At 49.0% G+C, this 27,619-nt stretch overlaps 1 protein-coding gene across 1 annotated transcript; it reads right to left on the bottom strand.

Moving 5' to 3' along the window:
* Window positions 1-651: 651 nt before the first annotated feature.
* On the bottom strand, window positions 652-26,400 carry STEAP3 (STEAP3 metalloreductase). Its single transcript, XM_065841007.2, has 5 exons — window positions 26,112-26,400; window positions 13,502-13,985; window positions 12,501-13,028; window positions 10,420-10,584; window positions 652-4,011 (listed from the first exon to the last, which is right to left on the bottom strand). The coding sequence occupies exons 2-5, from the start codon at window positions 13,982-13,984 to the stop codon at window positions 3,721-3,723; spliced, it is 1,467 nt and encodes a 488-aa protein (XP_065697079.1). The 5' UTR covers window position 13,985; window positions 26,112-26,400; the 3' UTR covers window positions 652-3,720.
* Window positions 26,401-27,619: the final 1,219 nt, after the last annotated feature.

Here is a 27,619-nt window from a genome sequence, read left to right as displayed (position 1 = left end):
GCTGAGGGAGTTGGGGCTCTTTAGCTTGGAGGAGACTGAGGGGTGACCTCATTAATCTTTACAGATATATAAAGGGTGAGTGTCACGAGGATGGAGCCAGGCTCTTCTCGGTGACAACCAATGATAGGACAAGGGGTAATGGGTACAAACTGGAACACAAGGGGTTCCACTTAAATACGAGAAGAAACTTCTTCTCAGTGAGGGTGACAGAGCATTGGAGCAGGCTGCCCAGGGGGGTTGTGGAGTCTCCTACTCTGCAGACATTCAAACCCACCTGGACACCTTCCTGTGTAACCTCACCTGGGTGTTCCTGCTCCAGCAGGGGGATTGGACTGGATGAGCTTTCGAGGCCCCTTCCAATCGCTGACATTCTGTGATTCTGTGTGATTCTGTACTACAACTGCTGTGTAATATCACTGCCCTCTTGCAATGAAATGTATGTACACACTTGTGCCCTCCCACACGCACAGAGTTGGCACTGTAGGTCGCAGTGGTGATAATTTTCAGACATTACCTTGCTAAGGAGACTCTAACAGCTGCTTACTGCAGTGGGGTTTATTTCCTAGTGGTTAATTCTAGATAATCACACTACTACTGCCATTAAAGTAATGGTATTGTTTAGGGGGAGGAGAGAAAAAAGACCCAAACAAGTTCTGATGTAAATATATAGACCTGTTAAGAATATCTTTTCTGTAACTACAGATGCCATTGATTAAAACTGGCCTTATCTTACAGCTTTTCAGTTGGTTCTTACATATCCCAGAGGCACATAGTAGGTAATACAGAAAATAAAAATATAGAGAATTTACATTCCAGCTATATATTCTGCAATTATATATATGTGTGTGTACATATATACAGAGACAGAAACTTCAAGTACAAAACCAGCTAACTGGTAAATTTTAACCTCACTAAACCCCCCATCCACATTAAAAGAAAAAATCATAGCAAAAAGATAATTGAAAAATTCCTCAATTCACTTTTCAGCATTCCAGAATCAGAAGAAATTAAACAGTTGTGTCAAAGGCTTGAAGGACCAGATGCCTATAGAGCGCACCTTTTGAAGCACTGTTTTGCATTTCTAGGAATTGTTTTCAGTCTTTAAAAGAGATGGTGCCTGGCTGGTCAGGATGTTGGCACAAGCATTACCGGGAGACACTTGACCAGCCTTTTTTGAGATGCTGTGGAGCTGCGGTAGCTGTGGGGGTTTTGAGCTTGCTCGTCTGTCCATCTGGGCTTGTGTCCATCTGAAAAGCACCGTGCTGACTCAGTAACGGAGCCAGCTCCTCGGGTAGGCCCAGGTGCCTGATTCTGCTCATGAAAACTGTCCCTTTGCCATGGGTGGGAAAGGGTATGCGGGCGTCAAAGTCCTGAACAAAGCCATGGCGCAAACCTTGCTTCTGCTGAGCAGAAAAGCGAGTTACAGTAAAACTGCATCTCTCCCCTTGAAGGCAAAGCCTGTAAACCTGTATAATGTTCTTTCCCTGCCTCATAATATTTTTTCTTCTTCTTTTTTACCACCAGGCAGAAGTCTTGCCTGACCTAAAGACACGAAAAGAAGCTTAGGTGGGAAAAAGTGGCATTGGAATTGTAACCAGAAATTGTGTAAACTGGTGCTTTTATGATGACTTTGCTTGATGATGAAACGGAAGAGAAGACTAAAAGAACAAACTTGCTGAATCCAGTTTTCCGTCAAGGATGAGATAAACTGGAGCGGGTGGAATTATACTCAAGTGAAACTGCCTCAAGTGCATGTGGTATCTTAACCTACCATTCAACCACAAATAAGTAGTTCTGGGTGGGTGATGTGATCAGGTGCTGATGTGGGCTGGGTTGTGGAGGTGGATGGGGAAACCTGAATAACCACAGCTTTCTGAGGACAGTGGGAAAGAATGGTACCTTCCCTGTGTTGCCAAAAAAATACAAACCAAAAAAATCAGCAGCTGATGAAATCTAGGCATTTCCCTCATGCTGATTTCTTTCCATTCAGTCAAAAGAAGTGGAGTTTGGAGACTTTCCTGTAAGCCTTAGGCAAGAACTGAAATCCCTCAATAGCATTACTGGCACTGTGAGCAATATTTGGAGAACATTACTCACTGTAGTTACTTGAGGCTAAACAGGGAATTCTTTAGATTCTCTGTATAGAAATCATCCAGGTTACAGAAGCAATAGTGCCTTTAAGAAGGGCTTATGCGCCCCAAAGTTGATCATTCCCCCCCCGCCCCCATTTATATTAATTGGTCTAATAGCAAGTACTTTCTTGTCCCACAAACTGTACCTCATTTGATGCTGACAGGTGTTGTTTCTCAAAGCAACACTGAGTGGTGTCTTTTACTTAACTGTAGGAAAAAGAGGCTATTCTAGCCATGGCCTTGTACCTGACCTGAGGTAGTCTTCTTGTGTCATCCCAACTGAGCTTTTGTGGATGGCTGTCCATTCTCTGGTCATTTGGATATCCGAAACCTAAAGAATTATTCTGATCAAGGGCTTGAAGGGATAGAACATGACAGGTGGAAAAAGAAATTAGGACAGAAATTATCATTGCCCTGTACCTTGTCCAAAGTGGCTGTGAATTCAGAAGAGCATTTGATAACCTGCTTTGTGATCTTTTGTGACTTTTTGAGGTGCAAAGCAATGAAGGGCTGTGCCCAAAATTTATGACTGCTGTATTTTCATGTTGTGGTCAAGACTTGCTGTTCCCTTTGTAAGACCGTTCATATTACTGTGAGTGAAACCAGTGGGTTTAGAGCTGCTGTTTTGTCTGCGTAACTGGGCATGTTCAGGTGACAGTGATTTCTACAAACTTCACCCTGCTATTTGATCTAACACCAGCTGGAAGGCCTTGGTTTTCTCCATGCAATTTTGTGAAGCAGTGGGTCTTTCCGATAATTATCTTCACTCTATTTCCATCAAATCCTGGTTGAAACTTTGGCTTAGTAGAACAGAGAACGTGCAGCAGGAGTGGCTGTCATCTCAGAGCCAGCAGTGCAGACCAGACGTGTGATGACAGGGACATCTCTCTCTTCAAATGCTCTTATGCTGCTGGAAAATGTGCTTTATTTCCATAGTTTATAAATGTGCACCAGGCACGGCTTACAGGACCAGAAGTGCTGTCTGTATTTGAGAGAACAGGGATACTTGGACTTGCTGTCAGGTTTGGATGCTTTTAGTAGAACCTGCAGATGCTGCATAACATGGATAGTACTGTTCTTACTTGTTCATAGAGTTCAATGAGGAGACCAAAACCAGTGACACTTCGTCTTTCTAAACCTCACAGCCGTGATTGATCCAGACACTGAAGAGGCAGGATATCTTTGCTGTCACAAAAAAAAACAGGAAATCTGTGCTACTTCAAATGAAAAACTTATGAGAGCAGCTAGGGAAGCAACCAAGAAACAGTGGTCCAGGGAGCTGCCAGCCAGGACCTCAAGTGACTGCTCTGACTAACATCATAGTCCATTGTTTTCCCATGTATATCAGTGCTGCTAGCTTGGCTTTCACAGTCATTTTTAAGGCAATAATTGTCCTAGCAAATCAGCAATATAATTTAACTACTGCTGTCTAAACTAGTTTCATGATCATCCATTTTCTAAAGTCGCCAAATTTTATTATTTACCCACAATACAATTATACCAAAACATACATATATGTAAGAAAAAGAAACACCTTTCTAGAAATGTTGATAGTGCTCTGAAATCCTCTGTCACAGCTGGGGCTCTGTTAGACATTGCTAGAGGTCTCCCCGCTTGAATATTCCTCCGTTGTGCTGGGCAGAACAAACTTCACGTATCGCCCCTTCTCCCAGCCCCTCCTGATTCGCAGCAGTCTGTGCTGGATGCAGGGCAAGCTGAAGATGACTTTGGCGAGGATGACAGTACATGGAACGAGCAGCGTGAGGGTGTAGGTCGGGGGCAGGTAGAATTTGTACTGGTTCTCATCGAAAGCCCGCGACCATCCGTACGTCAGCGTGTGCAGCGTGCTGATTACCAAAGCAATAAATCCAAGGGTGGACTGAAAGGAAGAGAAACACACGCCAGTTAGCAGAGGACCTTGTGCCTGGCTATTTTGCTATATTTTTTTACACTGTTTTGTGAGTGTACACGGCACAGAGAAAGCAATGAGTATTCCTGCGTTTCTTGACCAGAACAAAACACGACTGGAAACCTTTCCTGGGTAGCATGCCAGACTGCTTTTTTTCTTTTTCTAATCAGAGGTTAAGTGTGATATTAGAAACCCAGCAGGAGCTTCCCAGAAGATGCTGCCAGCTCGGCTGAGGGGTGGGCTCCTGCCCCTGGCCCCTGTTGTGCATGTCACTGTCGGCAGCTCCCAAACGCTCCTCCCCAGCTGCAGCTGCCGGCTCCACCACCTGCTGCTCCCTGGATGCCGAGAGGCTGCTGGTGGTGGGGTGAAGCATTGGCATGGTGACTTTGGACCAGCAGTTGGCACCAACACAAGTTGGTGAAGCTGCAGCTTCACACAGAGCAAAGACACCTTCGGGTAACTGGCCTCATATATAGGAAAAATGAGACTGTGAAGAGAGAAGTGCTCTGGTCTGAGGTGAGCACCAGCCCTAAAGGGTTTCCTTCTCTGTCTCTGTTGGTTTGTGAGCCAGACCTCATGATGGACTAAGTCCCTGAAATGGGGAGTCCCTTTATCCACTCAGGGAGGCAGCAAGAACCCAGCCCCTGTTCTGCAGAGCAGAACTCCCATTTTCAGCTGATATCGTGGCTCCTGAGCACTCACAGAGACGATGTGTTCCCTGAATATTTCCAGCTTACTCTGAGGGCTGCTCTTAAGAGGGGTTTTACTCTGTGGTCCCCTCACTGGTGGTCTCCTGCCTGGATCAGAGGTGGTGGCTCCCAAGCTTGTATCTTCCGCTGCCCATGGGCCCTCACTCCTGAAGGCATCTCAAGTACAAGCCTTTGCTGCTGTATTTTCAAAGAAGAGCACGGGTGCAGCATAATGCTCTGCTGCCCTTCTTCAAATGCTTGGTGTAAGCCTGCGATAACAGCCACATTTCAAGGTGCCTAGACAGGGAAAATTTTCCAGCTGATGTCCCTAACACAGGGAAGGAAGCTTTTGCAAGCCAAAATATCTGGCTTGGTGCAGCTAGTCAGATTGGCAAGAAACATGGTCTTCTTGAAGATACATCCAGGAAAGAGGACATAGCAGGGAAATAAGGGACCAGGGCAAGACAGGAGGAAGGACTCATCATTTTCTCTTGAAAAAATAATTGTAGCTGGAAAACTATTTAATTCAAAGCATCCCTTCCTGTTTTTGATTGCTGGGAAACTATTTAAAAACCCGGACAACTTTTTAAAATGTACCACATCGTTACCAACTCACTAGACCAAGGCTCCTCTAACCTTCAGAGCAGATCATTCAGGCAGCTGAGGGGACTTGGCAGGGGAGGGAAGGAATGCTCCAAAATGTGCTACCAGATCCAGGTACTTTCCTTTTACAGCACTATCTGGCAGTCATGCGGGTGTCACTGGGTCCTGCCAAGATTTCACCCGTGTAACACCCAGTCAGGCTGGGGAACTCTTCTCTGTCTTACAGCTGAGCCAGGAGTTGGGACCAGACCTGTGAACTGAACCTCAGTCCTGCCTGCATCCCCACATCCATTCTTGCTTTCAGGGACAGCCCTCCTTCTTACAATAAGCCACGTGTGATTCCTAAGCCAAAGAGGTAATAAGCAGCAAACCAAATAGGGTCAAGATAAGTTTCACTTGGAAAATTAAGGATGAGTTTGCTGGAATATGCCAGGATCATAGTGGAACTTAACAGCAGGACCCTACCTGTCGCTCATCCGTCATTTACCAATGCTGAGCTTCTCTCCAGCAGGCAATAAAACCCCTGGGTGGCAAAAGGTTGGGAGTACCAGCTTGAGACTCATCTGGCAGAGGAGAGAAGTAAAGCAGGGCAGGGGCAAAGGGGACAGGATGACGTCCAAGGGCAGCAGACACTTTCTGCCCTGGGCAGAGGGGGCTTCCAGACTCAGCCCGAGTGGGGCTCTGTGCACCGCAGTGATGCCAGAGCTGGAGATAATTAGTTTGTTCTTCTTTCAACTGCTGCTGATACCAGGGGAGAGCAGGAGTGCAAATTAGTAGGACAAAAGGTGATGAACCATCACAGGTGCTCTGTGACCCATCTCTGCGTGCAGACAGTGGGGCCCATGAAATAAAAAGGCTAATTGGCAAAAGAACACACAGATAAGCCATCAGTGGCAGGAAACAGTGCTGGCAGCTCCTCAGACCGCAGCAATGGGCTGATCTGCTCCCAGCACAAACAAGGGGCTGTCTGGGGAGAGCTGGGGGTGTCTGGGGGGTCCCAATGCTGGCTTCAGGACCTGTGGACAGCAGGGCCCCGTGGCTGCACCCACCAGACAAGCTGTCACCTGGGCACAGGTTGGTCTGTAAGTGCACGAAAAACAAAAGTTTCACTGATCACAGCTTGGCTCAGTATATACAGCTCAACATCTGCTCAGTGTATTACAATGCAGAGCCTGCTGAGCACCCACAGGGGCTGAATTGCCAACGTGCTGATCCCTGATACCATACTAAGTTCTGAAGCTCTGTTCTTGTTTATCCTCTCAGTGCAGTTTCTAGCTATGCAACTGTTTTTTTCTTATTTGTTTTGTTTTAAACAGTGGCAGGTTTATTTTGTTTTATTTTGGTGGATTTTTTTTTTTTTTTTGGTTGGTTGGGGTTTTTTTGTGCTTGTGTGGTTTTTTTTCTTCACTATCACAGCATGGGGAATGTAAGACCACCACCCCTGTAAGGTGTTAAAGCTCTCTGAAAGACGGCTGTATGAAGATGGTATCATCTTCCTAAAGCAGGCTTTGCATCTGTTTTCTGCTTTGTATTAACTCTTACATCTCCCTCATCACCTTGGTGTCTGTGAGGCTCCCTGTAATGCATCAGCAAAGGTGACTCGGTTTCTTGTGGCTCATTTAGAAAAGTCTGAGCAGTGCCCAAAGCCGACAACCCCTTCCTGACCCAAATATGTTTCTGACTTCTGCTGCTGTCATCCCATGAAGTCATTAGCTCCATGGAAGCGGCTCTGGCTCGCACTTCGTCGACAGGAGGGTTAGAAAAGGTCTGATGACAGATTCTTTGTACCTTGCAATACATGAGCTAAGGAAGAAACCAGGTCAATTCAACCTTCAAACTCCAGGAGGACTTCTCAGGGTGGGAAGGTAAAGGCAATCATATACATTTTTACTTCTCAGCCAATTAGAGTTGATTTGTAAATCACAGTTGAGTTACATATGAATCATTCCTGTTATCCAGTGTCAAGATCCCATACATTTTCTGTTAATCAAAACTAGACATATAAGGGAACTGTGTATCCAATTCAACTATATTTAATTGAATTTTATATATGTGCAAGAACTACTATAAAAAATTAACTGTGGGGTTTTTTATTTATTTTTTTTTTATTATTTTGTGGTTTTTGTGTGTGTGCATTTTTTTGTTTGGTTTGTTGTTTTTTTTTTTTTTTTCCTAAAGCCTTAGCAACAATCCAAATGGGATTTTCAGCCTTTCGGGGCAACAGAAGTGTATTTTAAGAGCATGGCAGTATCCCATGACACTAACACAGGTGCCCACCCTGCTGCTAGAAAATGTGACACCTGGGCAGCTCCAGGTAAGGACGGGACTAAAGTGGCTCCTGGATTTGTACCAAGGCTCAGCCCTCTCTCAAACACGGCTTTTGGTGCAACGTCTCTCAAATACACCAGCCAGTTCAACTGAGATGGCAACGAATTGCTGCATTTTCTGGGACACGTTGGGCTGGGATGGCAGCACTCCCCACTTTCCCTGTCTTTTCACTTTTGCCAGGCAGAGGAAGCCACGATGCGTCTGGTGCACTGTAAATGGCCAAGTGCTAGGCATCCCAAATATTTGAGGAAGCAGCCTCGCGCTTCACCTCTTGTATTTACATCGTGCTGCTGTGCATTAATTTAGGGAAGATCATATCACGCTATGTGCATGTTAACTGCTGGAGCCTGGGTAGCTGTATTTGCTCTCAATTTTCTCAAGAAAGGCATCACCAACTTACTGAAGAGTAAATAATTTAAGAGAGTCCTCCTTAAAAAAAAATAAACGGAAGCTAATGTTCTAAGAGATCTGCAACCTGCTCTTTTTACATGGTATTTCCACAGTAGGGCAACAATACCAGCCGTGCCTCTCCTGCATGTGATCAGCTCGTGTCACACCATCGTGCCTTATCCCACACAGACAGAAATAGGTGTATTTTTCCAGGAACTAAGCCAGCCAGTTCCCACGTGGGGCAGCCAAAAGCTATTTTGGAGCTGACCATCACATATTTGCCTGGTCCCAGCGCTGACATACCCTTAGAAAAACGCGGGAAGGCATCCCAAAGGGCAGATGCGACAGTCGTGTTACAAGCGCTGGTAGGAGACAGCAGCAGTACCTGCCACGATAACATATATATTACATGACATAACGCCAGCACCCTCCAGGACAGCTGCCAGGCTGCCTGGGGAGCCAAGGGGAAATGTAGGGAGTTTCAAAGCCTCCTTCCAGGCTGTAAGGGAATTGTTCCCTTCATTTGGGATGCCTGCTATGAGATGCCTAAGCCAGGATCGATTTATCCAACGTCCCAGCGGCTGCAGCCCTCCCCTGAGATGTGATGGCAAGAATTAATAAGCTTCAGCTGTCCGATCCGAAAGAGAGGTTTAAAGCCAGGTCTCCCTTCTCCCTGAGGGACAATCTCTTGGGGTAAGGCTCTCCTGGTGAGGCTCTTCTACTCAGTGTAAATAATTACTCACTAGCCCACTGCAAGAGAGAAAAAAAAGAGACAAACTGACTTGCTTGGCTGGTGATCGAGGGCACTTGTGGGGGAAGCAGGGAACAGGCTTCAAACTCCTGCTCTAATGAATATTGAATTATTTATATGCTGCTGAAGAGCTTCACCAGGAGAGGCTGGATGATAGATATTCATCTCTGCATCTGTGAACCCTGCCCTCCCCTTTTGAAGGGTTGGATGTGATGAACAGGGGAGGCTCTGCAGTGGGGATTGTGGGGGGACGGGGTCCCACGGGGGGTCACACATGTCGGGGTGCCACGTTGGTCACTGCAGTGGGACTTGAAGCCTGGCACATGCTATGCAGCAGCAATGTAGGAAACACAGGTAACACGGGGTTTCAGGGCTATGGATACAACGCTGACATGGTGAGCGGAATTTGGCCTTAAAGTGAGCACTAATGTGCAGGGAATACTTGAAGGTTCATTCCCTGCTATCCCTGTTAACTAGTCCTAAGCCTGGCTCCAAGCGCATCCCTGAGAGTGCTGCACCCCCTGAGCTTGGGGTTTGTGACTGTCCCATGTGGTGGACGCAGGTCATGACAGGCATTTGGCCTTTGGAAGCTTGGACATCGCTGCAAGTGGGAAGAAGGCTCCTAAGCCACGGAATGATCTTGGAGAAAGAAAAATTACACTCCTAATTCACTTTTTAGGATCAGACATGGACTTTTCTTTTAAATCCCACCCAGTTCTCTGTGCTTCTTGAGCTTGGGTATTTTTATAGAACCGTCTACGACTTTTCAAACCAGTCTCTATTCAGTATTTGGGTGCATGCAAGCTCTGTCAAACCTGACCCACCCCTGCACAGTCCTCCCAGGTGCTTTCCTAACTGCTAACTTTTCAGAAGCTCACTCTCCCTGAAATGCAAGGGCAGACCTGCATTCCCCAGCCAGCTCTCTCCACGGTGGGTTGCCTGCCTGCCCTCCGCAGCCTGCTGCAAACTGCCCCCAGCAGCTCACACGTGTCATGCATGACTGACACGTGACTGGCTCCAAGGGGGATCTTGCCCACGCGAGGGAACAACCCTGCCCTCTCCAAATGACCCCAAGGCTTTCTGCCTTTCCACCTTGTGTGACTTCAGGAGGTTTTTAGCTGATGGGGAAAAGGATTCTGCAGGGGGGTGTCACATGAGCAAAGCACAGGCTGTGTTTTCTCAGCATGTCTAACTAATGCTCCTAAATGCAGGGTGAGAAAGAACTCCAGCCAACACATTTAAGACTCCCTCCTGCAAAGCCTCCTGCTAATCCTTGAGCAGATGCCCATGACACATCACATCTTCCCTTTCCCTCGAGACAGCAGCACCCTCAGCAGCCCAGGCGAGCCCTGTCTAAGAGCCATCTGACCCCCCGGGACACACCACATCCCCACCGCTGCTCTCCATGTCACCTCCTGGGCGGGGGGTCCGTGGCTCCGGGGTGCATGGGGATGTGGGGACTGGCAGGGGTTGCCCCTGACACCGGGGCACAGCTTGTGGTGGCTGTGCCGGAGTGGGGACACGTTGGGATAGCAGGTCAGCCTCTGGCCCCTGTGGTCTGCGTGAGGGCCTGAGTCTGCAAAATCACTCTCTGGCATTGGCAAATGTCGACTTTACCTGAATGAAACTGAATTCCCTCCAGTTGAGAGAGTTTGCGATGGATGGAAGTGAAGTGATGGCAAGTAACGACAGCAAGCCCAGGGCAATTATTCCAACAGAGATATAAATCTCCATCCTCCAGACTTCCTCCTCTACCCAGACATTCATCTTCTTCTCCACAGCCTGGTATGACAATGAAGGTTTGTTAAAACAGAGTGCTTAGGAATAGAGGAACTGAATTTTATCTGTATTCGTTTTGGTTTTGGAAGCAGCTTTCCTGGATGAACACTGGGTCCTATTCACACCTCCAGTGTTATTTGCCCCTGCATTTTGGGAGGTGTGGAAATGCTCTTTTATCCCACTGCTGTTTGGCCAAGCTCTCAAGCCTGCTGGGAAGAACTGCTGAATGCTTTCAGCTCCCACAGCCCATAACCACAGCAGCAAGCCCCAAAGTTGCATTTGGAAAGGTAATTAGAATTAGAAGTCGGTTTAAAGCCATGAAAACAAATACAGATGCTTGAATATGCAGTAGTCTCCTAATAACCTCCATTTTAAGTGCATTTAGGGGGGAAATTGTTCATGCTAATGGAAGGGAAGATGGGTTTTATGCTGCATGGCAAAGAACAACATTTAAAATCCTCCTCTTTAGCCCATTAAATGGCCTTAATTTACTAAACAAAGATGTTGGTAGAAAACAGGAGGTAGAGGGGAAATGAACACAGGATGCTCGCCTGAGATTAATGTGTGACTGTGGCAATTGAGAAGGACCTGCTCGAGGCTGGAGCCGAGAGGCTGGGCATGTGGTTTGATGGATGCTTTGAACAGGCACCATCACTGAAAGCAGCCGTCCCACTCCCCACTGCCCCTTCCCTCCTCTGTGTGGGGACAAGCATTTGGAAACACCCGGGAAATATCCCAGTGCAGAAAACAGACTGATTACAGGACAATTCCTTTATCGGGTTACCCGCTCAGCTGTACAAGGCTTGTGCCATCCCAGGAGGGAGTGGGGTGGAGCAGCGAGAAGCCGGGGGCAAGAGAAGGGCAGAATCACATTTCCTGTGGCATTGCCAAGTTACAGAGCTGGCTGAATTGCCTGTAGGTAGCAATCTCACACTGCATAAACACTGCCGACAGTCTCAATAAGGCAAAAGTCCTTTTCCATTTCCTTGTTCTCCTAGACTATGACCAGTTCTTCACCATTACTTTATTTAACTCCTGGAAGCACACTGTGATGAGAACACATCTACAAAACAAACCCCCTGGATTATGATGTGGTTACTCCAGCGGGCACCTACTGTGAACAACAGTGTGGGCAAATGGGGATCTCCCAAAGTCTAAGGAGAAAAGTTGAGGGGAACTCTGCTCCCTCCAGTACCAGATTTCTCCCCTCCTGGCATTTTTCCTGCCTCTGCCCTAGTCTCAGGCACAGCAGGTGCCAGGCAAGGCTGGCTTCAAAGGCTTGTCTGTGCTTCTGGGGAGCAATGGCGTGGGGCAGTTTGACCCCAGCCCTGGCTGTAAACGCACAGGCAGCACCCTGCGAGACGGCTGGTCCTCTGTGCGGATGGGCGTGCAGTGCACTCCTCAGTGCGGTATGTGGTGTGCAGTTCACAGAATCATAGAACAGTGTGGGTTGGAAGGAACATTCAAAGCTCATCCAGTCCAACCCCCTGTCATGAGCAGGGACATCTTCACCCAGATCAGGTTGCTCAGAGCCCTGTCCAGCCTGGCCTGGGATGTCTCCAAGGATGGGGCATCGACCACCTCTCTGGGCAACCTGGGCCAGTGTTTCACCACCCTTAGTGTAAAAAATTTCTTTCTCCCATCTAGCCTGAATCTCTCCTCCTTTAGTTTAAAACCATTATCCCTTGTCCTGTCGTAACAAGACTTGCTTAAAAATCTGTCCCCATCTTTCTTATGGGCACATTTTAAGCACTGAAAGGCTGTTCCCTCATAGAAGTGCCTGTATAAATAATGGCTTATTCCCACCATCCCATACATGCTTTATAAGTGACTGCAAAAGCCAAGCTGTTAAGCCCACTACCCAAACCTGGATGTGTGTAGATTACTACAGGTGCTGACCTGAAGAGCACCCCCATTACCTGCTTGACGGCCATCTCGATTAGCTGGTAGCGGTGGGAGCGGCGCATGGGCAGACAGAGGCTGTACACGGCGTGCAAAGCCGCACAGAAGAAGCTGAGGAGCCCAATCTGCTTTCGGTGCTGGAGCCACTGGTCGAGCCAATCTGGAAAACGCCTGTATTTGGTGCCGTAGTAGAGCTGCGAGCAGGCTGCCAGCACCCCGGGCAAGTAGACGAGAGACAGCATGACATAGGCCACACAAGGCAGTGTTGTGTTTACCACCTCGATTGGGATCTTGTACAACTTGTTCTTCTGCTCCCTGATGTAAGGGTGGATGACCTGCCGGATCAGGTTGTAAGTGAAGAAGCAAAGAAAGAGCCCCAAAGCTAAAAAGATGGGGATTTTCCAGGCTGGTAAGAGGCGCAGGGGAATGTTCTCGATCTCACGAGCTGATGACATGCAGCCCATGTCCACAGGGGTGAATCCCATGGCTTGAGCAATTTCTGCTACAGTGCGCTTGGCTTCTTGGTTATTTGAGCAAATCAGAACCTGCAAGGAACAGAAAGATACACGTGGGGCAAAGAGAGACCATGCTGCTGGGAAGGAGTGTGTCAGGAGGGATGCTGTGCTAAAAGGAGCCTACATTATTTCACTGAGCATCATGCCTCCTGGCCGGCTTTCTGATGGGGGTTTACCATGGCTGCCAAAGACCTCTCTCTCTGGACAGGTTTCGTTTCATGTGTGCACCACCAGTTTGTTTTACTGGCTGTGTTTAGATAGATAAACAGACAATTAAATAGTACTTCTCACTTAGGCAGAGGTTTTAAAGACTACAAAGCATGAAGCAAGCGAGGGCAGTTCATTTCTGAGTGAAAAAAAATGCAGAAGCTATGGGGTGGTCTCTGGATACCCAGCCAGCACTCAGACCCCTTCTCCTGGGGCATCAGGCTGTTTTGTTGATGCTGCCAGACCTCAGCTGCTGAAACGCTTGGGATTTGGCTCTTGTCAGAAGAAAACAATACCTGCTTATTTCCATCCCTGGCACCTGACTGCAGTGTCCACGCAGAAACCACATTAAACCCCTTGACCACAGTGCAAGCTGGGAACAGGGAAGCCAAGTACTCGGCATTGGATTCTTTGTGATGGTTGAACTCGGAGTTGTTACTAACGTCCACCAGGATCTTGCCCGCCAGCAGATCAGCCAGGTCACAGAGGGTGGAGTAGTGTTCCCTGAAAACCGCCACAAAAATGACATCCGTCTTCTTCACCGCCTCAGCCTGGAAGGTGACTTCTGCTGCAGAAGGGAAGAGGCCGGCTTTGCGCTTCGGGTTGCGGCTGCCAACCACCACCTTGAACCCGGAGCACACCAGGCGGAGGGCCAATGACCGGGCGAAGTCCCCGCTCCCCAGCACCCCGATGGTGCGGCCAGCTGCAGGCTTGATGCTGGGGTCACCCTCCATGCTCTGGTGACCCAGGAGGGGTTTGGCCATGTCTCCTCCAGACATCCTGGCAGGAAAAACAAGAGGAAATGCAGGTTCATTGGGAAGCTCTCGCAGAGACCCAGACCACATGGGTAAAAATGCCATTTAGGCCACTTGAACTGACGTGCACGTGGTTTTGGGTGAGAAGGGAATTCCTTGACACCTACAGACAGACATACAGCATTGGGTCCCAGTAGCCCAGGACGCATCTGCCAAACCCACCTGCAAGTGTGCAGTAACGTACAAGCACCATTGGAGGGGGACAAAACACCATGCTGGGCCAGAGGTGAGGGGTTTTAGGAAGGTTTGTGAGATCTGACACCTCCTGGCTGCACTCATCCATGCTTTACTGTTCCTCATAGAGTAGTTTGGGTTGGAAGGGACCTTCAAAGCTCATCCGGCCCAACCCCCTGCAACGAGCAGGGCCATCTCCACCCAGATCAGGTTGCTCAGAGCCCCGTCCAGCCTGGCCTGGGATGTCTCCAGGGATGGGGCATCGACCACCTCTCTGGGCAACCTGGGCCAGTGTTTCACCACCCTCAGTGTAAAAGGTTCCTTCCTCATGTCTAGCTTGAATCTCTCCTCCTTTAGTTTAAAACCATTATCCCTTGTTCTGTCACAACAGGCCCTGCTAAAAAGTTTGCCCCCACCTTTCTTATAGGCTCCTTTTAAGTACTGAAATGCTGCAATAAGGTCTCCCCAGAGCCTTCTCTTCTCCAGGCTGAACAACCTGAACTCTCTCAGCCTGTCCTCACTTAGCAGGGCTGTTCCAGCCCTCTGATCATTTTTGTGGCCTCCTCTGGACCCTATGCAGGCACCTTGCACTGCCAGGGCAACCCTAACAGTGGCCAGGACCAGCAACTCTCAGACCACCCATGGCATCTTTTGAAAAGGCCAGGGCCAGGGGGTCTGTGGGCATCCCTGAGCCTGCATTTGGGAAAGCCAAAGGGGTACTTCTGATTTGCAAGAGCAGAATCAATGCCGGGAGTTTAAGTTGAAATGAAAGTGTCCTAAAAATGGTAAATGACGAGAGTTGCAGCCTTTGCCTATTCCAATATTTGGGTCTGGTAAGTGCTGTTTGCTTCAGCTCTTCAACAAGTAATGAAAACTTACTCGTGACATTTAAAAAATGTATTAAAACATGATGGGATTTGCTCATGAAAGATCTTGATGAGCTTTACAAACGTTAATGAATTTTGCCCTGTAACACTCCCGGCTCTCCGTACCAGATTGGATATTGAGGCCGTGGAGAGGTTTTGAGCAGATCGATAAATGCAGGGGCAGCACGCCAGCTGGCCCCAGAGGTCAGAAGAAACTCATGCAGGGAACTGCCAGACTGCTCATGGGCTGTGCCACCGGCAGCTCAGGCAAATTTGCTCCTAAGGAATGGCAAATTTCTTAAGGGTGGATTTTCTGAAGGGCTCAGGATGTGTCCCAGGGACGTACATACCAGGACATCAGGCTTCTCTATTGGGTAGACTGGTAGAGATTGTAGTAATCACCATAAATTAGCAGACTCGTGATATATTGGCAATGAAAACAACTTGTTTTCGGCGGTATACAGTTTGCCTTACAGCTAGTCAAGGTCTTTCAAATAGAAGGTGACCACTCTGAAGCGGTGACCTGGTCCCTGGTGCAGGCTGTGTTTTCCACAGCCTTTTGGAAATGTCCTTCACCCAAGGCTTTTCTGGGCTTGGAGCAGTAGTGGTGCAAAGGGAAGGGCACTTCTGCATCAATAGTTGCCAATGGGAAACAAAGGCTAAGAAGGAATAAATAATCTTCATAACAGGAATAGGCTATCAAGGGATTTCCCTGAGGATCTGTATTGTTCAACATGCTCATAAGTGATCTGGGAAAGGGAGTGAACACTGAGAAGATGGAGCTTGTGGGTGATGGTTGTTTAGGACAGTCAATCTTTATTGATAAGAATCTGCAGTAGGGTCTCCTCATTCACAGTGCCTGAGCACCAGAGTTCACTACTGACACATGCCAAGTGCTGCCTATGGCCATAACCTCCCCTAACTATACCTATACTTTAATGAGCTGTAAATTTGTTAAAAGCACTCACAAAAAAAGATCTGGGGATCCCATTTTTCTGAAAATATCAGCTTGTTGCTCCCTAGCAGACACATCAAACAGAGCCTGAGTTGCTGGGGGAGATCTCTCACACAGCAACCACCATCTCTCACTCCTGCTCTGCATGGAAAGAGGACAACACCTTCAGCAGATGGACCTCGAAACTCTAATTCCCTGTCCTGGATACAAAAAAATCATGTCTTCAGTGACAATACTGTTTCTGTGGCAGAGGTCTGTCTGATTTCCTCGCCTCTCACCAAGCACCCCCTTGTCCCAGAGACCAAAGATGCGTGTTCATGGATGAAGCTTTCTCAGGAGAAAACAAGTGCTAAAAGCAGGCAAGCTGCCTGCTCCCCTTTAATAACACCTTTCTTGTACTCCCCACATACCAAATAGACTTTCTTTCACGCTCTAGATGATCAAGAGATTCCTGTTAAACTCAGAATTACTCATCCTTCACTCTGAAATTTTATGCTTCTGTTCCAGATCTGTGCTGCAAGGCTGATGCGGTAATGCTGGCTGTGTCACCTAGGTATATTCCATGTATATCACAGTCACTGGGACGCTTCCTCCAGGAATTGGTGGGAAAGGCACAAAACAACACAGAAAACACTACTAGACCATGGTATAAATCCATATATTGAACAATATGATGCAGTTCTGCTTAATTCACTGAAAAAAAAAAAAGGGAATAAACCTAGAAGAGGGTCATAGAGAGATGACAAGGGCTGTCAGCTTGGAAAAGAAACACATCAATGAGGAGGGAGAAGAGACCACCTGGGGTGAAGAGCAACTTCACAAGTGGAGCTCAAGGAATGCTGGAGAGCAATACAGACAGACCATCCTCTTCTCCCACAACCAGTCATGCTGCCAAACCCCTAGTCACACACAGAATCACAGAATGTTAGTGTAAAGTAATGCAGCTTTACCTGAAAAGATTTCTTTTTCATAGCTCCTCCTTATCAGATGCTTTATTGAAAGCTCACTGCTTTACTTTTCAGAAACCTTCTTGCTCCAGCTAAATTTATTAATGGCCAGAACTATTTGTTCTAGGACCAACGCTATTCTTCAGCCTAATGAGCTTTCTTTCCTACACCCCCCTGCACCTTTTCCGCCACCTGCACACAGAAAATGTTATCCCAAAATAGAGACACATCTCTGGCTCTCAGCCAAGGAGAGAGAAATCAACATTAAGTGTGACAAAGTAGTTGTTACCTGCAGATTCATTTCATAATCGATCTAAAGCACCTCAAAAGCTCTCTCTGTGCTCCTACTGGGATGTGAATTTTGCTGCAAGCAGATTTTCTTGCAGTGTGTTTTCTCTGTCCTGTAACTGCCACTGAACATGTAGAGAGATGCTGGCAATGTTTGCAGATAAACAGCTTTGCTGTCTTCAGTTATTTTGATTAAAAGGATGACAGAATTAAACGGCCTTTGAAGTCAGCAGGATAGTTGAAAAGTAAGAAGCCTCAAAATGTTTTATGTGGATTTTGGTGTGATTATTTCAGTCATGTTCTCACTTGCAGGGCTTTGGAACAGGACCCACCCTGCTGCACAGCCCTCGGTGGGATGGCAGCTTGGTCCCTGTCATGTTGCTGTCACTGCCACACACTGAAATCCTCCCAAGGAACAAGGAGAAAAATCCCACTGTCACTGTAAATGCAATTTACTGAGACAAACGCTGTGGTGTCTGCCTAGTAGATGCCTGGAAATGGAGCGCCTGATTAGGCAACAGGTTTTTTCACTCCTGTATCTCTGCCGAGCACACAAACCCACCCACAGTTCCCGCCGCCACCCCGACTTTCCATGTCCACTCTGCTTTTTCTGCACCTATGGACAATGTGCTACCTGCTTAAAACTCTCCCCTCACAAGCTAATTCTTCATGGCAAGGTCAATCCACCAGTGCAAAGTGCTGTGGCCAGGATGCCATGGAGTCACCTGGAGACAGAGGAGGCCAAGAGCGAGTAACACGGCGCTCGGACACATCTTTAGTGTGCTGTAGCCTTAGATAAACCTTACTTATTGATCTTCCCTATTAAGGAAACCGCACTCCTGATGAGTTATGGCATGTGCAATTCAAGGAAATCGGTTTCTTATCAAGGAAGCTACAAGATGATTTAAAGCACAGTCTAATGGAAGAAAACTAGCTTCAATCCTAGCTGGGAAGCAGTTCCCTAATTAAAATATCTAACACAATGTAAAGTTGCCCTTCAGCTAGTCTATTAAACGCACTTTTATATCACTGCATGGGGATCCTATGTCCAGTTCTAGCACGCTCATTCCTTTGTGCAGTTCACTGACTGCATTGCAATTACTGCTATTATTTGCGGGACAACAGCAGTGATGGGCAATGAGCAAGATGGGGAGCTCACCTCTGCCAGGCACCCTACCAAAACTGGCCAGAAGGCCACTCCTGCCCCAAAGAATGGGATCAGACAGACAAAAGCTGGGTGAAACGAGGCAGTCAAATTTCTGTTGCCCAGGCAGAGGGGTGGGAGGGTCTCTCACAGAAGAAAAACATGGATAATTTGACATATTTTGCACCTGAGGCCTGGCAGAGCCTGTTAGCTTAGGCTCAGCGCCAGGCAAACAAGGTTTTTCTGCCTCTCTGCCCACGATGAGCAGCCTTGCTCATGTTTGGCAGCCCGACAGCCATTGTGGACGGAGCTGGGGTGCAGGAACCCGCTCAGGTGTCTCTGGGCTCACAGCAGAGCCAATCTGCCCAGCAGATCATCCCCCACCGCTAACGGGGACCCGGCTCCGTTGTTATCCTCCTTCCACAGACGTGGGGAACCCAGATATCAGCGATAACAAGACCCCAGCAAGTTTGCCTGGGAAGGCCCAGATATCCTTGGCCGACTCTTTAACAAGGAGACCATCTTTTGGGGCCCCTTTCACTTCCTCGGGTACAGGACAGACTGGCTGGTTCCTGTGACTCACAGTCTGGCTGTGTTCGAGTTGCAAACCCTGAAGGAGGAACTGGGGTGGGAAGGCATGGGCTTCAGTTCTGGCCAAAAAAATCAAGACTCATTTCACTGCCTTAGTATTCAGATTTATCAGATAAAAGATAACTTAGTTTTACAATAATTCTAATAAAAACCCCTCTAATAAAAACATTTCTGAAGCAAACTGTGCCGAAGAACACGGCAGCAATCTCATAAGGAGCTCCAAGTAATGGTCCTGTCCAGTGTAACTGCAGTTGTTCCTGTTGGCACAAAAGCTCATCTCTGAGCTCAGCCCCACATAGAGTCTGAGCCAGCAGCACCTTGGCTAAACCAACCACTTTTGTATCTTCCCCCGAGGTCAGGCTTTGTTCAGACCGACCACAACTGAGTCTCCAGCAACTGTGGATTCAAGCTGGTGCAGGTCATCACAAAGCCTCCTCTGTGCTTCAGCTTCTGCGTTGAGAGTTATTTGAGATAAAGCACATGATATTATCTACATCTCCTAATGAGCACATGGGTTGAAAGACCAGTGAGCCACATGAGGAATCAAATGATGTAGCAGAGCCCTTGGTCAAATAATTGCAGAGGAACGTCCTGTTTTCTGCACCAGGACGGTCCCTTTGGGCTCTGCTGCCTGTGGAGCATGGTCCCACAAACACACATACTGGAGGGACGGGGTGATCTCTGCCCCCAGGGGACTTTCCATCTGCATGGAGAGACCTTTGAACCACAAAGCTGAAGCCCTCCAGCTTCTGTTTGCAGAAGCTGTGCCTGCCGGCATCTCCTGCTGTGTTAACCATCGAGAAGCCCCAGCTGGAGAGGAGCATTCAGTGCATGAAGTCTCCATTCAGCACTTGCTGTGGGCAGAAATACTCGCTTTTTGGCTACAGACATTTTGCTTCCAGGGAAAAAAAACATTAAAGTCTCTTTCTCACACCCAGAGTGTCGCACCAAGGAGCACAGCAAGCACAAAGGGCTTATCCAAAGCTGCTTTAACCCTAGCAGACCTTTCAGTCCTTCCCAGGCTGTCTGGAAATAACCCCTCTGCTCTGCAGGCAAGGGAAGGAGCAGGGGAAGAAACCGGTTTGCTGCCTTTTTCCCTCCTTTCTCCTTCCAAAGCAGAGTTAACTCCCTTTGGTGCAAACGAGGAACTGGCAAGGGGAATAAATCAATCATCTGTATTACTTCAGCCAGAAAAACCATGCTGCAAACCTACCCAGGACGCCAGCCAACCCGTGAGAATGAGGAAATGCAGGGAACTGGTCTCCCTGCTCTGCCATCCTTCAGCCCCTTCGCCCATGGGGCAAGGAACACTGGTGGGCAACGGGGGCTGTTTGCCCTGTGCCCGTACTGCCGGGGTGGGGAGGTGGGACAGGGACCTGCCCCGAGCAGACATCATTGGGTGCTGGGGCTGTCCCCTGCGACGTGGTGGGGACAGACCTGCTGTGGGCTCCTGGGGTTGCTGTGACCTCAGACCTACTGTGGGACCCGTGGAGCTGCTGCATGTCCCCCTGCCACCTTTCCACCCCACTGCACTTCGCATTCAGAGGTCCTCTTCCCTGCCCCAGGGCAGGTGTTTATCTGATTATTCCATTTATCAGGTGTTTATCTGTGAAAACCATTTCCACAACCCCTGCAAAGTCTACCTCTCAATCCAATTAACCTCACTACTTCCTCTCTTACCCCCAAACGTCATGGAAAACAATTTGCCTCCTCCTTTTCTGCAGATACATTCTGCATTTTGAGAACAGGTTTCACATCTTCCTTGAGTTTTTCCTGCATGAGTGAAACACAACTCTTTCCTCAGAGCTGCTATTTACTGAGTGTCCAACAACTCAGCCTCTCTTCCTTGCTCTCATTTTTCTTGGAGGATGCTCAGAACTGCATTTTCCAATGCACTACCCAGAGCAGAGACACCACTTCCCCAATGTGCCACTTCTCCTTCTTCATCCCAGCACACTGTTTGCTTTTGCACAACTGTGTGATATTGTTGACTCATGGGCCACAGTGCCTGTCACCCTGTTCTCTGGCTCCACATGGCCTCTGCCTGACTGGTCACTCACCTGGTGTCCACATGGTCAGTTAGTCTACCACACAGGACATAACCTGTTTTTTTCAGACCATCTCTCCAATTTGTCACAATCTTTAATTCTTAGTCTCTCCTCTAGAACATTTCCAGTTCCTCCCACTTCGGTGTCCCCTACAAATTCAGTATGTGCCTCCCAACTCCATCACCCACTAATGAAAACACGGGCTGACAGGCACTGACCATCCCCACTCTCTACACACTCCGGTTTAAACATTAACAAATACTGAGGATGTTTTTTCGGAAGCTAGCGGTGAAGCCAAAGGCATGTCCCTGACCATGGGATGTTCTTCACCGTGACCAAAATTCAAAAACATCTTTCAAAACAGGGGAAAGCGGAGGAGAAAGGGCTACCAGAGTTTCCCACCAGGGCAAAACAGTCTCTTTTTCCCAGGCAAACTCAGACATTCTGGCTACAGTTATCCTATAGAAATACATCAGCCTGTGGTCACTTTACAGGGACAATATCCCTTCCCAAGGTTAAGCAGGCAACATTAACACTGAGCAGAAAAATCACCCACCTGCGATACGGAACTGGAAAACAAAACTCTTTGCCTCCTTTCTTCATCAAAACTATGTACTTCTAAGCATAGTTACCAACAGGTTCTGCCATGGATAACCCCAAACTCTCCCAAATTTGTCTCTGAAGGCAAGTGGCTTTGCAGCTACCCCTTCTCTGCAGCATAGTCCTTGTCTGAAGAGCTTCCTGTGCTCTTTTGCAAAAAGATCTTGCTTCTTGTGCCTGCTGTGTTGATAATCAGAGGCTTGAGAAGGACCTGCCGGTAGTAAAACTTCATAAAATGGGAATCTGAAAATGTGGGAAGCCCGGAGGTTTTTTATGATAAGACTGAAGAGAACGCAGACCTGAAACAAGATGGGGTGCAGATGCTGATCAGAGCAGTGCTGATGCTGACATGATGTGACCCTGAATAAGAAGGTTATTTTTGCTGTTTATCATCTCACAGTTCTTAAGTAACATAAAGAGGTGGTTTACAACAACTTTAGCTGCTGTACTTAAGTCTTATGTGGTTTATCTGGCTTTTTCGGGGGGTCTTAATTCACTTGCTGCTCTTACCAAGTTAATGACTATTTCACAATGACTCATCCATGTCTGAGCCTTCCCCTCCTGGAAGTGTGGGAAGCAGCCAAAACCCCGGGTGGTGGAAGCTTCTCAGGTAGATCTAATAATGCCCTCTGGCCAGAGATGATGGGAGGAGGTTCTCCTGCCTGAAATGAGCCGGGGAAACTCTCTTCCCCTCTTCTCCAGGCAGCATGTGCTATTCTGCTGGGAACTTGAGCACTTCAGAGATGGTGAGACCTGACTTCAGCAGTCACCGCAGGGAGCTGGCAGGCTTCCGCTGTTTAAAACTTCTTTATTTCTTTCCAGGAAAGACACGGAGGAATTGTGCTGTGTGTGCATGAAAATATTTGCATTGGCTATTCCCGCTCTGTGGTGCCTGTTAGAAGGGTCTCCAAGATCAGCACTCTATTGCTTTTCTGATTTTGCCTCTCCCAGTGACTCAGAGGATGCGCAGGACCACAGCTGGGGGAGAAGACACAACTGATGGCATGGGGTCAGCCCGGCTCCTGCTGATCTCTTGCTTTCCTCCCTGTGAGCCCAGGCACAGCACACAGTGCCCGGGGGCAGCTCTGAGCCAGCCCTGAACACACACAGCCATAAAAACAGGGTGTTCTGCCCAGAAAAGGCAAGAGAGCCAGTGTAGGGCCACACTCTGCCTCATGTGCCTTTCCCAGCAGCTTCTGGGAAGCCACCCAGAGAGATGGGCAAATGTGACTGGCTGAACAGGTGCCCCCGTTTAGGGATCCAGATGGGTGGGAGAGATGCTCTCCACCAAAAGGCCACTTGCTGCCCTGAGATGTCGAGACCTCGCAGCATTCTGCCTTCCCCTGCCTGTTCCCAGAGCTTAGGGCTCTCACTGGTCAGCCCAGGGAGGAGAATTCACCCAGTCCCTTCTGTTGAAGGACACCGAGCTGCTAACCCCTTGCTGTGTGTGTGCCTTTCTGGCCATCTGTTTTACATTTCTCTCTATTTTTCTGCACTGCTTCAAGCAGGTGATGAGGCCAACAGGAAAGGAAGAAGAGGGAGTATTACTGACCTGGGAGGTACTGGAATAAAAGGAGGAGAAGGCAGCAGGTGGCTTCAGGAGGAAAGGATCACAGAAGAACAATGACTACGATGATCATTTTTCCTTGTGAATATAGCACTTGCTTTGCCTGAGCACACTATATTCCTGGGGGCATGTTCCAGCTCTGCTGGGCAGCTGTCATGGGCAGGAGGTGAGTCTGGGCAGGAGAACACTTTGATATAAAGCAGCAGCAGAAGGTACCGACTCAGTGTCATGTTCCCCAGGATGAGGGAAATCTGGTGTGTGTATGTGCACGTGCCGGTGTGCACAGCACGCCTGCCCCCAAGGTCACCAACGACTTAGCGAGACCCACATGTCCTGGATGAGTACAAATACCATGTATTTCACCACCGCTCAGGAGAGCCATCCTGTGCTAAGCTATGCTGGCTGCTGCAGTGGGAGCTGATGCTGCCTGCCTGGTCAGTTCCATCCATCTGGGATCCTCCTTTGATGGCCTTTAATGTGTTTTTTAAAGCCAGGTCTGCTGGAGTGCTGCCTCCCGCACACACCTGTGGCAAGCACGCTCTCACGGTAAGAAGTTAATTTATTCTAAGCACCCGAAGTGATGCACATTGGTATCTATTAGTGCTTACCCATGATCATTAGTTGGTATCAGCATACTTTTGTGGGGGACATTCTATCAACAGACCCTGATTCTTGAAGCCTACAGCCCATGGGGAGCTCTTAGGATTATTTTTCCCGAAGACTACAGTGGTGTATTCAATACAGACTAAATGGAAATACATACTCAAGAATTACCACAATCAAAGCTTTAGCGAGAGTAATGGAAAATCCGAGAACCTGAAAAAAGGATGAGAGGAATTTCTGTCTCAGTTCCTTAGACCCTGGGAAAAATTTTCAAAATGTTCAAGTGATTTAGGCTCCAAAGTACCTAAGTGCTTTTGGAAATGGGACATAAGCTCCCACATCACCAACATGCTTTCAAAATGTTTTATTCTTTCAGTTAAGCTACATTTCACTTACACTTAGACGAAGATGGGAAGCTACTTAAACCACTCTAAAGCTGTGGGGAAAACTACCCTCCAAAGAAGCAGTAACTTAAAATTTGGAAAACATTAGCATTTGCTTCCATCATGGGTTTGACAAAAAGCTAATTCTAATCAGTGATGGTAAACTTTGAGATAACAAATTAGTGGGTTTTAATTCTTGGTATGTAGCATCTCTTACCACAGCTGCCAGCGCCTTTCCCACCTCTTGAGAGCGCTGGCCTGCTTCTTCCACCATCGGAAAAAATGTGTTTCCCCTGAATCTAAACCGACTTCTATTTATGGGTGTGATGTTACAAGGTCACAGCCAAAGCATACTTCCTCACAATAAAAAGTAAAACAAACCAAAAACAAAAATGAAAAGCAAAGCAAACAAACAAACAAACAAAAATGCTTTCAAAAAGCACGTTTTCCTGAGGCTCGGTGTGTTTCTTTTAAACAAAGACTTGTTGAGTCATCAACATTTACTTCATTACAATTATGGAGGAAATCAAATATGTGCAGTGACTATGGGATCTTGTATTACTGTACATTTGTTTCATAGCAAATGTGATTTTAGAAAAGGAGAAAGCTTAAGCTTGATGTAGTATTTAAATCTTGTTAGCCCTCTGTCTCCTCAGCCCACAGGAGTATTGATACTGTAGGCAATGGCCTTCTTCTCTGGCTGTCTCTCAATTTTGGTTTCTTGCCATGGGAGGTATTTTTCCGTGCGCTGGTTTCATTTAGAATATACTGAGGGAAATGATCTGGGGTCCTCAGTAACCGTCCATCCTCTGCTCGGCTGAGTGGGGTGCAGGCCCCACAAACCCCCGAGCAGAGGTTACACCCTGGGCAGGGTCACAGGACAAGGACAGTCCCACCCCAGGTCACATCACCTGTGGGATGGTCGTACCACAAACTCACCTCTCCAATTCCTTCACAGCTTTCACCCTCCATTACTCTGACACGAAATTAAGTGCTCAAGTCCCCCCATAGAGCATCCTACCCATTTACCTTTTACAAGCCCCTATATTGGTACAAGAATCACACGGCTGCTCCCCACTCGCCTCTGCAGGACTGTGGGCCCTGGCCAAGATTTTCCCCAAGATTTGTTTTATCTCAGTGCTGATTTCTCCTCTGCTGGAAGAAGCCACTTGTTTTCCCAAAGCATTTGGAGAGCTGAGAATGAAAAAGTGAAACCTAAGCGCAAACTGCTCTCTGAGGGACACAACCTGACTTGTGTCCCGGTCTGTACCTCACCACCTCACCGCGCTAGAGCAGAGCACATCACGAACCTACTTTGAACAGCAAAAACCGCCCCGTTTCGGGAGGGTTTGTGCCCGGTACCAGGAATGTATTGTACCTGCACAGCCGTGTCCGCCAGCCACGGGCAAGTGCTTCCAGCACCACCCGTCACCGCAGCGCCGCGGACCTGCCAGGGACGAGCGTCCCACTGGCCTCTTCCTGCTGCCCGCCCGGATTTGGGACACACCGGCCACCTCGGAAATTTCTGACCGGGACCCGGCCCCAGCCTCAAACCCAAGACTGGCACCGAGGCGGCCACGACCGAGACCGCCCCGGGAGCCGCTCCCGTTGCCGTCCCGGACCCCCCTGCCCGAGCCCAGGGGCCGACCGGACCGCGGGGTGGAACCGGTCCCCGGTCCCGGCGGTGCCAGTGGGACGGGGTCCCGGGGCCGACCGCTCCGCAGCGAGGGAGCCCCGGTAGACCCCGAACAGTTATCCCAGGCAGGGGTAACCGCGGCGTGCCAAGCCGAGCCGCCCCCGCTTTGCACTGTGTGCCCGGCGCGGCCCCGGGGCTGCCGGTTCGAGCCCCGCCACCAGCGCCGGGCCCCGCTGCGCCTTCCCGGGCAAAGCGAATCCCGCTGCGCCCGTCCCCCCGCGGTGCTCACCTCTGCGCGGCGGCGGCGGGCGGCGGGAGGGCAAGCGGAGCCGTCCGGTAGCGGTGAGGCGCAGCAGTGATGTCAGGCCGCGGGCTCCGCCCTCCTGCCCATGTGCCCGCCGGCGGCCGCAGGCACCCGCGCCGCTCGGCACGGGGCGGAACGGCACAGCATGGCGTGGCACGGCATGGCACAGCACAGCAAGGCCAGGCTCGGCACGGCACGTTCAGGCCTGGCGCAGCACGGCTCTGCACAGCCAGGCTCACCTCATGGCACAGCACGGCTTGGCACAACCTTGCCCGGCTCAGTACTGTCTGGCCCAGCACACCCCTGCCCAGGGGTGAAGATGTGGGGATGGGGGTGAAAATGTGACCACGGGGAGCCCTCCAGCCCTGGCCCCACCACCAGCCCCGCTCCCCGCTGCTCCCGCCCGGGTGTCACTGGCGTGCCGAGGTTAAACACACACGGGCAAGGGCGCGTCCCTGCTGGGGCTGCACCAGACACGGTATCCATTGCAGGCAGGAGGCAAAGGCCGATCTTAATTTTCTATTTATAAGTGTATTTCAGAGCCAGCCAGTGTTTCATTTTAATAGGAGGGTGCGGCTTGGTGTTCCTCTCCCTGTGCTATCAGGGGCTGCGCACCTGCTCTTAAAAGCTGTGCAATGGGGCGTGGAGCAGATAATGCTTCTTACTCCCGGACCAGGAAAGAGTTGCCGTGTTGCAGCCAGCCCTAACACAGCCGTGCGGCCCCGCTCCAATAGACCAGCAGTAGTTTGTTCTCAGGCTGCTGACACCTGGCAATAAAAGTGGTGTCTTCAGGCAGAAACACTGGGTCAAACCCACAAGGACTGAAAAAAAAAAAAAAAAAACAACCAAAAAACCAACTCCCTCTGGAGCTTTGATTTGCTCACTCAGTAGAGGAGAGGAGCACGGAGGGGAGGGACCCGAAGGGATTGTTTCATCCATCCCCGAACCAAGGCAGAGCTGGGGAGATGCTTGTGCAACCTCTTTTTGAAGCCTGCACGGAGGGATGTGGAGCCCCTCTGAACGAGCCTTATATGCTTCACCGCCTCTGCAGTTAGGAGAGTTTTCCTAATCTGATCTTTGCTGACTGCCATCCCCTCTGTGCACGCCTTGCACATGGGATGTGTGTTCTTAGGATGAAACCAGCCCCACTTCTTGCCCCTCTCCTGGGCTGACCATGATTTTAACCATTCCTGCCCATTCTCACTGCTGTCCTCCAGCGATGTTCCCCCTCTGCTGCCTCTGTGCTACCTGCAAATGGATGCAGCTGCCAGCTGGGGCTGTCCTGGCTCAAGGGAGGGTACCTACCACTTCTCACATCCACTATTACATCCGTGGGTGAGAGATACAGAAACCTGCTTACATCGGGAGGCTGCAGCAAAGGTGTGGGATTGCTGGGGAAAGTTTGCGTTGGTGGCTCTCAGTGGCTGGACCTTGGATAAGAGAAAGCTTCAGAAGCTACAGAGGTTCAAGCTGCAAACTTCGAGATGCCGTGA

Source organism: Patagioenas fasciata, chromosome 7, assembly GCF_037038585.1.
Source record: "Patagioenas fasciata isolate bPatFas1 chromosome 7, bPatFas1.hap1, whole genome shotgun sequence".
Lineage (NCBI taxonomy): Eukaryota > Metazoa > Chordata > Aves > Columbiformes > Columbidae > Patagioenas > Patagioenas fasciata.
The sequence above is the reverse complement of the archived record's forward strand: the minus strand, read 5'-3'. Positions and strand labels throughout refer to the sequence as shown.